General features: G+C 36.3%; 1 protein-coding gene across 1 annotated transcript in view; it reads left to right on the top strand.

The window, feature by feature from the left end:
* Positions 1 to 1323: 1323 nt before the first annotated feature.
* TMPRSS15 (transmembrane serine protease 15) overlaps positions 1324 to 12319 on the top strand; it is a 141059-nt gene continuing 130063 nt past the window's right edge. Inside the window, exons 1-3 of the mRNA XM_058522952.1 lie at positions 1324 to 1468; positions 5758 to 5888; positions 6169 to 6236. Coding sequence (XP_058378935.1) covers positions 1324 to 1468; positions 5758 to 5888; positions 6169 to 6236 — 344 coding nt within the window. The remainder of the gene's footprint in view (positions 1469 to 5757; positions 5889 to 6168; positions 6237 to 12319) is intronic.

Below are 12319 nucleotides of genomic sequence, written 5' to 3'. Positions count from 1 at the left end.
ATTATTAGAATCGTCTCCTAGAATATAAGTAAAATGAACCTCTCCCAATTCCATCAGTGGTATCCCTCATTTCATGTATATTTTAAAGTGTTTAACAAGACAATTAGTATTAATTCTGTTAAATAAAAAATATAAATATATTCCATGACATACATTTATTTACTTATATTTTACTTTTTATCAGCAAGTGTTTCAGAGTGCAACATGCAGTTCTCTTCTTTCATGGGTAAATTAGAAGAATGAAAAGTGGCTATTACTTATGTTAGCTAATATACAATATGCCACAATTTCAGTGCATTAAAGGCTGCTGCTCTAGAAGTTCCTTATCTCTGGCTAGTTTTACCTGCCAGAACCAGAGGCAAACTGGTTTACTTCAGATTGGTTTTATTCATTAATTTTTAATTCTAGACTCATTATTATTCAAGATGTGGAAGTTCTGGTGGTAACCTGTATTTTAATTATCAGAGAACTGTCTTGATTTTCCCATAAAGCATAGGTCTACAGGTCTGAGAGTGGTTATCTTAACCTGTTCTCTTGTTATAATGAGCATGTTGAAAAAGATAAAGTCCAGGGCAAGTAAGCAACTTCTTCCCCACCCAGAACACTTCCTTAAAATAGAAACAAATGCTTTATCCTCCCAGGCCACTACTCCCATGCACTGATAACTGCACAAGGCCTTAACGAGAAGCCATATGACTTTTGTTTAAGTGGACTTTTGATTGTTTCAATGTAAAAAACTAGAGGGGGGGAGGGAGAGAAAGGGAGATGTACATATTAATATATATGTGAGGCTTTATTTATACCAGTGCATAAAAGATATTTTTAGAATGTCTACATCTACATAGAACAGGAAAAACGCCTTAATAATGACCTGAGTCAGAGGGTAGAAGGTTGCTCTGTTAGGAACTCTTTACAAATATCAAGTGCATGTGCCTGATGACTAATTTATCTAACTATGAATTTCATATTTTTCCTGATAGTTTTTTAAATGATAGTGTCATTTCTGTTTACGACATGCATTTAATTTCATTCACTTCAACAAATGGCCTGTTCCGATGATTAACATTTACAACTGTAGGCATCTCCTTTACTCATTAATATCTTCTTAAAGATTAACTGCCCTTTTAAAGCTACTTAATGTATAAAGACATGATGTTGCCAAAAGGACACACACCACTCATTTACACGGACTAGGAAGACTAGGGTAGACCTACATTGTCACTTTATAAATCTTGGAAAACTTGAGAGATTTTTCTCTCCTGTTGGTGCAAATTTCTATATTCTTTCACAGTTCTTAGATTAGCATACCTTCAAAAGCCAAAAATGGTGTCAAAAAGAAGTGTACCTTCAAGACACCATTCTTGCAGTACCTATGAAGTCATGTTTGCAGTTCTCTTTGCCATTCTGGTGGTCGTCTGTGCTGGATTAATTGCAATATCCTGGCTGGCAATCAACAGTTCAGAAGAAGGTAAGTCAAGCGGACTTGCCTCCCGAAGGTGCTCTTGGAGCAATGTACACACTTGAATCTCAGTTATCCTGCCAGAGTGTTTTATTCATTGCTGTGCTTTCATGCCAAGATATTTATGTTGCATTCAGATGCTTCGTCGTAGTTCACTTCCTGGAATATCTGAAAAGTTAATTGGTATATAATTTGAAATTTAATCCAGAATTCAAGCATGAGACTAAGCTTTTTTAAATGAAAAATGGTAAGTAGGGGCCAGCATGGTGACGTAGTGGTTAAGTTCATGCACTCTGCTTCAGCAGCCCTGGGCTCACAGGTACAGATCCTGGGCATGGACCTACACACTGCTCATCAAGCCATGCTGTGGTGGCGCCTCACGTACAAAATAGATGAAGATTGGCACAGATGTTAGCTCAGGAACAATCTGCCTCACCAAAAAAGAAAAAATAAATTGTTAAATTTCTCAGTTGCAACATATAACAAAGTAGATTTCATAGCCTCTGGGTTTGTTCTGATAGAATTTAAATCATAACCATATTAAAATGTTGCTGAGGGCCAGCCTTGTGGCTTAGTGGTTAAGTGCATGCGCTCCGCTACTGGCAGCCCGGGTTCGGATCCCGGGCATGCACCGACGCACTGCTTCTCCAGCGACGCTGTGGCCGCGTCCCACATACAGCAACTAGAAGGATGTGCAACTGTAACGTACAACTATCTACTGGGGATTTGGGGGGAAAAAAAGGAGGAGGACTGGCAATAGATGTTAGCTCAGAGCTGGTCTTCATCAGCAAAAAGAGGAGGATTAGCATGGATGTTAGCTCAGGGCTGATCTTCTTAAAAAAAAAAATGTTGTTGATGACACAAGTCTGTAAGTAGGCAAAGTTAAAGAAAAAATATTGCTTATTTCTTGAGAATGATATCTTTATTCTCTTATTAAGCCAATAATTTTAATTGCCACAATATAAGAGTATTTGGATGTAAATCTAGACTTACAAAGATCTCAAGCTTCCTGAGTAGCGACTTGTGATAAATAGAAAAAAATGAGTTAAATTTATTTAGAGTTAAATTTAGAGTTTTAGAGTTAAATTATCTGTACCAACAGATTTTCAAAGATCTTCAAATGTATTCTATTGTTACAACAAACCTACGAGTTAGTTGTTATTATTACCCTCATTCTATAGGTGAAGAATCAAAGCAGAGAATTTAGGTAACTTGTCTAAATTTGCATCATTGTGAGATAGCAGAAGATTCCAAACTAGACAATCCAACTGTAGAATTTGTGCTTTTATTTACCATGTATTCGTTTATAGGATGATTTTTTATAAAATTGGCAGCATAGCAATAACTTGAGTATTGAGTTTGTTTTTTTCTGAGAAAATTTTCAAATTTTTTAAGTGATCAATTATATATGCACATATTAACTCTCTCTGAAAACACAAAACCTGTTAATGTGATTGATTTTGGTTTTACCAAGAAAATTCTCAGCCTTTGAGTTAGCTGTTTTCCTCTAGTAAGAAAAAAAGTTAAATTAGAATGTAATAAATATGATTTATAGTTTTATAAAATAATTCCAATATAATCCCTGGTTTATTTAACTATCATAACCATATACAAGGAATATATTTTAAAGAGAAAGGAGACTTGTGATATTTTATATGATTATATGAAGAACTAAATAAATTATAGAGGTTCACATAGACTTTTAGAAAAGTGGCAGCTTTGGTCTTATTTAAATGTTGTGAATAACCTCAAGGATGTATAATCACTTGGAAATCCAGTGGAACCTCTGATACTCAATAAAGATACAAAAGTTAGTTATCTTACAAGTAAAATAGAAAATAAATATTTATAAATATTAATATGATTTAATAGTGAACAATTGAATATAAAAAGGGATTTCAGTTAAATCTATAGTAGAACACCGGAGGACATAAGACATACTACTTCTAATTCACATTGTTTTACTTTTTATTGGAAAATATTCTAGACTTACAAAAAAGCTGCAAAAATTGTTGGGTTCTTATATAACCTTCACTCAGCTTCCCCTAATGTTAGTATCTTGTATATCCATTGTACAATTGTCACAACCAAGGAATTAACTTTGGTACAATATTAATAAGTGAACCCCACACTCTATGCAAATTCCGCCAGTTTTTCCACTAATGTCCTTTACCTGTTCAGGATCCAACAAAGACTCCAGCACAAGACTTAGTTATCATGTGTCCTTAGACTCCTCTGATCCAAGACAGTTCCTCAGTCTTTCCTTGTCTTTCACATTTAAACATGCAAATCTAAATGTAATTTTGAGTATTTATAAAATAAATAAAACAGTATAAACAATAATATGTTACATCAATTATGCAATGATAACTGTTTAGTCTAAATGCAAATTTATTATTTAAAATATTATTTCTAATGTTCCTTCTAGACTGGGAAGCTTGGTATTAATATATGACAGATAATGGGTTCTAAAGTCAGTCAATCCTATGTCCAAATTCCAGATCTGTCACTTATGACCTTTGTCATCTTGGGAAACTTTCTCAGTGAACCTAAGCCCCAATTTTCCCATCTGGGTAAAGAAGAAATAACATCTTCTCATACTAGGTAAATGTGAGAATTATGTATCATTATTATTACATTTACTAATGATTTCATCACTATGTGAGTTTCAGTTGAAGCATTTCATTTTAAATATAAATATATATCAAAGAAAAGATTCTGATAAAGGGATTGTGCAGGACTTAATGCACATTTTATTACCCATGTTTATATTCAATTTATTAGCTTGTCCCTTACATGTTTTCATATTGAGATAATGTATTTTCTGCAGCATTCTCAATAACTTCTCCAACAATGACAATCACCATCTAATGCCAAAAGGTCATTCATGCCAATTTTATAATTATTAGACTGAAAGAAGTAGCTTCAAAACCAAGTTTCAAAGTAACACACACATTGAAATCTTCACAGCAATCCACATGTAGAAAACCAGCAGTGTCCCTGGATGCTAGGTATTGGAGAAGTATCTGAAAGCAACTACAAAACTTTTAATGGTCCATTTCTCACCATGTTTCCCTGAATCAGTTCCCATAATTGGAGGAAGTTGATCATCCCTGTATCTTCCAACAGGAATCTCAACAGTAAAAAAAACTTGGATGCTTGGACTGTGGGTTATACTTCAAAGAAAAGACAACAAAATTAATAGAATAGAGAAGTTTATTTATTTATTTATTTTGTGAGGAAGATCAGCCCTGAGCTAACATCCATGCCAATCCTCCTCTTTTTGCTGAAGAAGACCAGTACTGAGCTAACATCTGTTGTCAAACCTCCTCCTTTTTTTTTTTCCACCTTTTTCTCCCCAAAGCCCCAGTAGATAGTTGTATGTCATAGTTGCACATCCTTCTAGTTGCTGTATGGGGAACACTGCCTCAGCATGGCCGGACAAGCGGTGCATCGGTGTGCACCTGGGATCCGCACCCGGGCCGCCAGTGGCGGAGCGCGCACACTTAACTGCTAAGCCAGGGGGCCGGCCCAGAGAAGTTTATTTTTTAATCTTTTAAAACAACCAGATAGCTAAAAAAAAAAAAAAAAGGAGCTGATTATGAAACATAAAGACTACAAAGAAAAAGCAAGAATGACGGTGCCAACACATGAAGCAAGAACTTTACTTCTGTGTCTTAACCAGTGTTGGGGAGAAATTTTTCCTCCCCCTTTTCTTACTTCTTCTGGCTGGTCTAAGAATTAAATTGACGTGAGACAGATTAACAGGAAAAAATCAAATTTAATTTACATATGTACAGGAACCCCCAAGGATACGAGGTTCCCCAACAGTCAGGCAATTGAGGTTTATATGGCATCCTGACCTAAGGAGAAGGGAGTAGGTTCTGGAACTTCAAAGGGGAGGAAAACAATTTACAGGAAGACAGGAAAAGCAAATGTTTGGTAAACAAATGTTTGTCATGCCATGGGGAGACAATGGGACACAGAGAGGACTTTGATCTCCAGGCCTGATGAGCTCTCCTCACCACACCTAGCCCATAGTCTTTGTAGATATCTCTGGCGTCAGTGCTCTCCCTGAACTAGCCCCTCTGTCTAAATTCTTTTAGGTAGTTAAGGGGGAGATAAAGAGCAAAATTTCTTGAGTCTTTATGTTTCTTAAAAATAATTGGCCTAAAATAATCCTCATGCCAAAGAGACACATTTTGGGGTTGCAAATTTTGTTCCCCTGTACTGGAATATGCATATTCTCTTTTCATAATTCACATTTTTAGTGTTTTATTTCTTATTAATTCATCTAGATGCAGTATCTGGAAATAATCATGAAGCCAGAGGGACATTGAAAATAACTTCCGGAGCTACATATAATGTTAATTTGCAAGACAGCCTCTCAGCGGATTTCAAAGTTCTTGCTTTTGACCTTCAGCAAATGGTAGGAGACTATCTCTCTTCAGCTGGCTTAAAATTGCATAACATAGTTTCACTAACTACTTACCAAAAGATGCATAGATCCCATTTTCCAACTTGGAAAAAATTGGTAGATAAATGTAATAGGCCCAGAATGCTTAAAAGTATGATCCTCATCACCACAGAGAAAGAAATTGCCCCTAATCCAGTTCTAAGCAGAACATGAAGATTACTTTGTTTAAAATTTTTAACAAATGTTTAAATCTTAAATTGAATATGCTTTTTGTAACCTTTTCTTTTTTCAGATAGATGAGATCTTTCAATCAAGTAATCTGCAAAATGAATATAAAAACTCACAAGTTTTACAATTTGAGTGAGTACGACTCAAAATTTTTCTATTGATAGAAAGAGAGCACAGGGCTGGCCCGGTGGCTTAGCGGTTAAGTGCACGCGCTCCTCTACTGGTGGCCAGGGTTCGGATCCCGGGCGCGCACCAACGCACCGCTTGTCCGGCCATGCTGAGGCGGTGTCCCACATACAGCAACTAGAAGGATATGCAACTATGACATACAACTATCTACTGGGGCTTTGGGGGAAAAAAAAAAGAGAAAGATTGGCAATAGATGTTAGCTCAGAGCCGATCTTCCTCAGCAAAAAGAGGAGGATTAGCACGGATGTTAGCTCAGGGCTGATGCTCCTCAAAAAAAAAAAAAAAAAAAAAGGAAAGAGAGCACAGAATCACAAAATAGTGATCTTTTTTTTTGCCAATGTTTGTAAAATAGTGTCACTACTTTTAGGAGACGAGGGAATATTTTAAATTTTCAACATTTTTTTGAGGATTGAGAAAAGTGGCACATCATAGACTTTTGTATTAGTAGCAAGTAATAATAACTCTGGATAATTGATCTTATGTTAACATGTTTCTCTCTCCTGGGTGTAAAATCTTGCAGAGACACATGGAAGGGGCTGAGGCTGTATGTATGCAGATGCAGATAGCGTTTGGTTTGCTATGAACATGTGGCAGAAGCTTGCTCATTATATTTCATTGACACTGTAAGTCCCGAGTGAGAGGACTTTTTCACCTTTTTACTCAGAGGGCATAAGACTGTACCTGGAGCTAAGTAAGAGCTCAATAAATGAATGAATCTTAGATCAATAGGATAATGATGTAACTTCACTACTGATACTTGAATCAGGAGTTTTCTTGACTGCAAACTACCATAAGACCTTTGGAATAAGGGTATGAATCAGCAGGAAATAGTCATGCCAGTTAGAATCTATAAAACTAAGTTAAAAGGGAAAAAGGCACAGAGGGAATTCCATTAAAAAAATAGAAAAGTAGGAAAAAACGAGAGCAATCAAGACCTGTTATATCTGAAAAAGAGAAGGGAGTAAAGCCTTCAAAATACCTCAGAATAAGAAAACAGCGGCGTAAGGACAATATCCTGGAAGCTTGGGGAAAATACAGATCCTATGACAAAAGCTAGCAAACTGAAAGAAACACACTGGTTAAGCATCTGTTTTCGGCTAAGCATTTTGTGATTTAGGTAAAAGGTATTACTAATTCATCAGAAATGACTGTGAAGGAAATACAATTATTCTGATTTATAAATATGACACTGACGCTTGGAGATATTTGACGCTTGCCTCAAATCACACAACCAGTAAGTGTTGGGGAAGGTATCTGGCCCCATTTTGTTTTTCTTCTGCTTTAGCACATGTCCTCCTTCATATCAGGATGTTATAGTAGCAGAACCCGAGGAGGACAGCAACTCGTCATAGGGATGGTGGGGATGCTTTTTATCCTAAAATAAATGGGTGGACTCAAGATAAAACAGAGAAAAGGAAACTTCTCTTTTCTATAGAAACAAAATGGGAAACAACAAACCCGGACAGGAGGAAGACTAAACAATGAAAGCCATGGTAAGCCTGGGGCAGCCTGACTCATGCCAGGTAAACAGCTGAGTAAATGGGACTGATGGCAATCTTCCTTAGTTACATATGTCCAACTTGCCATATTTCTTTTTACCATGGAGGTAATTAAGTGTTAGTTTTTAGGCTGCTGGTGCCCTGCAATTGAAGGTAGTTATCACAGTTGGGAGGATGGACAATGAGAAAGCTCCGAGCCCACAGCTTCAAATGAAAGCACAATACGTGAGCTCCAGAGCAGAGAGCAATGGCCTCTCTGTATGTTTTCATGACAATGCAAAGTCACTACCTATACAATGTGAATACTCATTAATTTTACTTTTGTTCATTTATCATTTAATACATGTACATCATTTATCATGTACTAGCTAATGTACTAGGCAGTACATGGCAAGTTGTATACACCGTTTGTCTGATAGGAATGCAGGAGAGAGAAAGATTTTAAATGATGAAGTCTAACCTTTGCTTCCCTGCTTTGGGCTGGAATGCCCACAGCCTCATAAGGAAGTTCATTCTCTTCCAGCAAAAGAGATTTATGCTTCTTAAAATGGATTCCCTCATATAAAGATATCTGATAAAAATTGGGGATCCATATTGCAAACTGTCTATTGAATAATCATTGTTGTTACTGTGTTTGGTTTATTTCTTTATAGCTTCAGTTGCTAGAAAATTGTTTTTTATTCTCAACCTAGTCTTTATTTCTTTGGCTTTCATCCACTAATCCTGATTGTAGTTATTAACGTTTTACAGAATAAGTGTGTCTCTATCTTCATATCTCAGTCTTTCAAGTACCTGAAGACTGTTTCTAGTGTTATCACCCTAAATGTAGGCATTCTCTGGGATTCTGTCTCAGAAACTCACTCTGGCCTTTTTCTGTTTTTCCTTCCTTCCTCCCCATAGGCTTCTGCACCAGCCCTACCATATTACCTGTACGTCCTCAAAAGCATCCGGTTTCTCTCTTTTGTGTACTTTTTCACTGCTTGGACTTCCATTTCTCCCTTACTATAAATATATATATATATATATTGCATCCATCCTTATAAGCCACTAAGAATCAGTCCATGTCACCTCCTCTGGGGATGCTCAACTGATATTCTAGCCTGGGTTAAGAAGGTCCCCCGCCTGCTTCCTTAGCACCCTGTTCCTATGTATAAAGTGACAACCTAATCCTCATACTCTAACGAATTGTCAATTTGCCTATCTTCTTACTAGACTATGAGCTCCCCCGGGGCAGAGAATGTGTCTCTGATATCTGTATTTTCAGAACCTAGTTAATGCCTGGCTCAGAGTACGTGCTCTATAAAGTCCTAGCAAATGAATGAACCACCTATTTAACATCTGTTGTTGATATATTGAGTGGCATGTTAGGTGTTGGCACATTTTCCTTTAACCCCTGTCATACAGATATAAAAATAAGCACATTTTACTATGGCTTTAACTTTCTGTTAGAATAGAATTGTAATACAATAATTCTAAAATAGTTCTCTGGAAGCACAGGTGTGTTAATGTGTTAAAGAGCCTCTCTGCTTGGAAGAGTGGGTTCTGGAAGGTTTGGGAAAAGATGTGGGACATAGTCTGAGAAGCATGGGTAGAGATGAAAAGGGAAGCCATTTCTGGTACAGAAAGAAGAATTAGTGTAGGATGTTGAGCATGTGATCTGGCTGGGGTTGAGGGTCCATTAAGAAGAACTGAAACATCAGGAGGGTGCTGGATATACGCCTTGGAGTCTGACATTTACCCTCTGTCAAATGGGGGCTATAGCGGACTCTAGGTCATTGGAGAAACACAGTAAGCCTGACTTCATAGAAAGGCTCATCTTCTATCTTAGATCAGGAACCATGGAACCAGAGAGCCTAGCGATTTGGTATACGGTCTTCATAAGAGTCTTGATATTAGTAAAAGAGTCCTTAGTTCTTAGTGACCAAATAGAGGTAGGAAGGTTAAGTCGAAGGCAGAGAGCACGCTCAGAAAAACAATGACAGGTCAAATGCGGATTATTTCATGGGCAGAAAGAAATGTAGTGCCTTGCCATTCCCGTTGGGACTCTCGCATGGAGCCACTACACCAGAGGCGCCATTGCCATCTCCTGCTGGAACAAAACTAATCCTGTCAGTGGAAGGCACAATGAAGAAAAGCACAAAAAGTCATCTTTTTATACCAAAAAAAAGTTTACAATTTTTCTTTCTTTCTTTTTCACCTATTTATCTATCCATATTTATCATTCCTTATTCCACTGCATATTCGTGACATCTTAGTCCCACTAGCCAGCCAGCCCTACTCCCACCTACTGTCTTCATCGCTATCTACAATACAGAGGCTTCTACTCCTGTTTTCCAGGGCTTATTATCTCTGATAGCATCTTTCATTGGCCCAACATCAGGACTAGGAGGAGACATGGACTCTCAAGAAAGGTTAATTCTTTTGGTCTTTTTCAAAGTGCAATTTTTAAAATATTATTCATTATTTATTTTGCGAGGGTAAAACCATGCATGCAACATATTTTTTTTTTTTTTCCCACTTTCAGCTATTTATCTTCTTTGGAGTGAGTGGAACCAATTTCTTTTTTCCAATTTCATAGAGGAAATTGCATTAGAGATCTGCATTAAAGCATCAATTCAGATTTATTTCTCAAAGTTTTCAGCATTCCTAAGGAGAACTATCCCAGGTAGCTGCCTCTCCTTCAATGGGCGCTGCCCAGTGAAATCAGACAAAGCACAGTATCCATTGCAGAGTTTATCAGGATAGTTTTGCTAAAGGGACCCTTCTGTTCACATGTTTACAACATGTTGGATAATTTAATTTTTACTAGATTGGGAAAATTTGCTGAATATAGACTTTTACATATAGGCCTGGTGGGTTATCAAAACCCCAGCATATTCTTTGATATTTAATGAGTAATATTTTATTTCTGTGGATGGTAAAATCATTATGAAATTGTAAATTATTTGAGCTGAAGAATTCTTTCTTTTCCCTCCTTTATAGCTACTTACGAGACCAACATAGTGCCTAAACCTTGATACATATTTTATAATGACTCTCAAATAATATACTTCATCAGTGTAAAGATACTTTCACTTAGCTGTAGCTGAACTACCTTTAAATCGGAAGTGAGTTTTTGAAAGATGCAATGCAAAGGAATTTCATGAAAACGACTGTACCATAAATTACACGTGGGTATTTTGGGAGACTGAGAAGAGAAGGATAGTAAAAGGAATTTAGAAGCAGGAAAGAGAATAACAAACAAACATTTAGGTTTACTTTAAATAACCACATATAAAAAGACCTACCCCATTTGTAGGAAAAAGTGGCATACACCCAATTAGTTTTATAAATTATTTTAATTTAAACTCCAGTTGATAAAATCAGAAGACAGAAGTAACTGAGTGCTCACCTAAATAACAATATCCACACAAACTGTGAAAAATATATCCAAAAATCCTTTAAAATACCTGTTTTCTTTTTTGTTATTGATTTTAATTAAACTCATACCACATACTTGTGTATATGGTCAAATTATAGCACTAAACTTAATCATTAACCTATCTCTTCTTTTTACAAATATTATTTAATGTCAACTTCTGCCCCTTGCCCCCCACTAAATCACGCATGTGTGTGTGTGTGTGTGTGTGTGTGTAGCTACCCTGAAAGACAAGCAAATGGTTTGCTCTCTGGAAACACTTTGTTAGTTTGCTTTGTGGAAAATGTTTTGACTCAGAGCATTTAGCAGTTGATTCTTCTAATAGAGTGCTATTTACCCTTTGTGGCAACATGTAGCTTATTTTGCCCTTTGAGCACAGATGAGTCACAAAGTTAGGAAAGACTTGTTTACTCAGCAACTCTAGAGGTTATTAATATCATTAAGGAAAATAAGAGATAAGAAGCATTTTGATTTATTACACACAGGCTCTCTGTACAATGATAGGATTTATCTGCTTAAAAAAAAGACTCAGATATTCCACTGGAACAAGTACTTTGAAATGAAAATGGCCATTGTTTCTTTCTTTCTTTTTTTTCCTGAAATAAGAATTCTCATTTACCTTAATAAATAAAACCAATCTCACAGCTGTGATAGAGATCATTACTAAACGCTAAAATAACAGCTTCAGCTTTCTTATTAGGTGAAACACAAAAGCTTATTATGAATTTCCTGATTTCTACTATATTTCTCTCTTATCTCAACATTTATAGTGAATAAGAAAACAAATTTTAAAAAAATACCACTGTATGTGGATATAGGATATGTTAACTCCTGTCCTTGCAAAGTATAAATTATTAAATGTAATGTATAATTCACAACCAAGATCACATCTTTCCTACAAAGTTGTTTTCTGCCTGAAGATGAACTAATCCAGTAACTTTCAACTCAGTGAAGGAAAATTCCAGATTTGTGCTTTCTCTACCAAAAATACCCTACCTCTTCTACTCCCTAACTCAAATAAAACAAAAGCAAGTGTTCAGTCGATTTAAACTGTCTGTGGAAATTACATAAAGAGAAAACACAGATTTAGTCAGAATTAAAACTGTTTG

Source organism: Diceros bicornis, chromosome 27 (genome assembly GCF_020826845.1).
Source record: "Diceros bicornis minor isolate mBicDic1 chromosome 27, mDicBic1.mat.cur, whole genome shotgun sequence".
NCBI classification, from domain to species: domain Eukaryota; kingdom Metazoa; phylum Chordata; class Mammalia; order Perissodactyla; family Rhinocerotidae; genus Diceros; species Diceros bicornis.
Note: the sequence above shows the minus strand (reverse complement) of the source record. Positions and strands in the feature narration are given on the sequence as shown.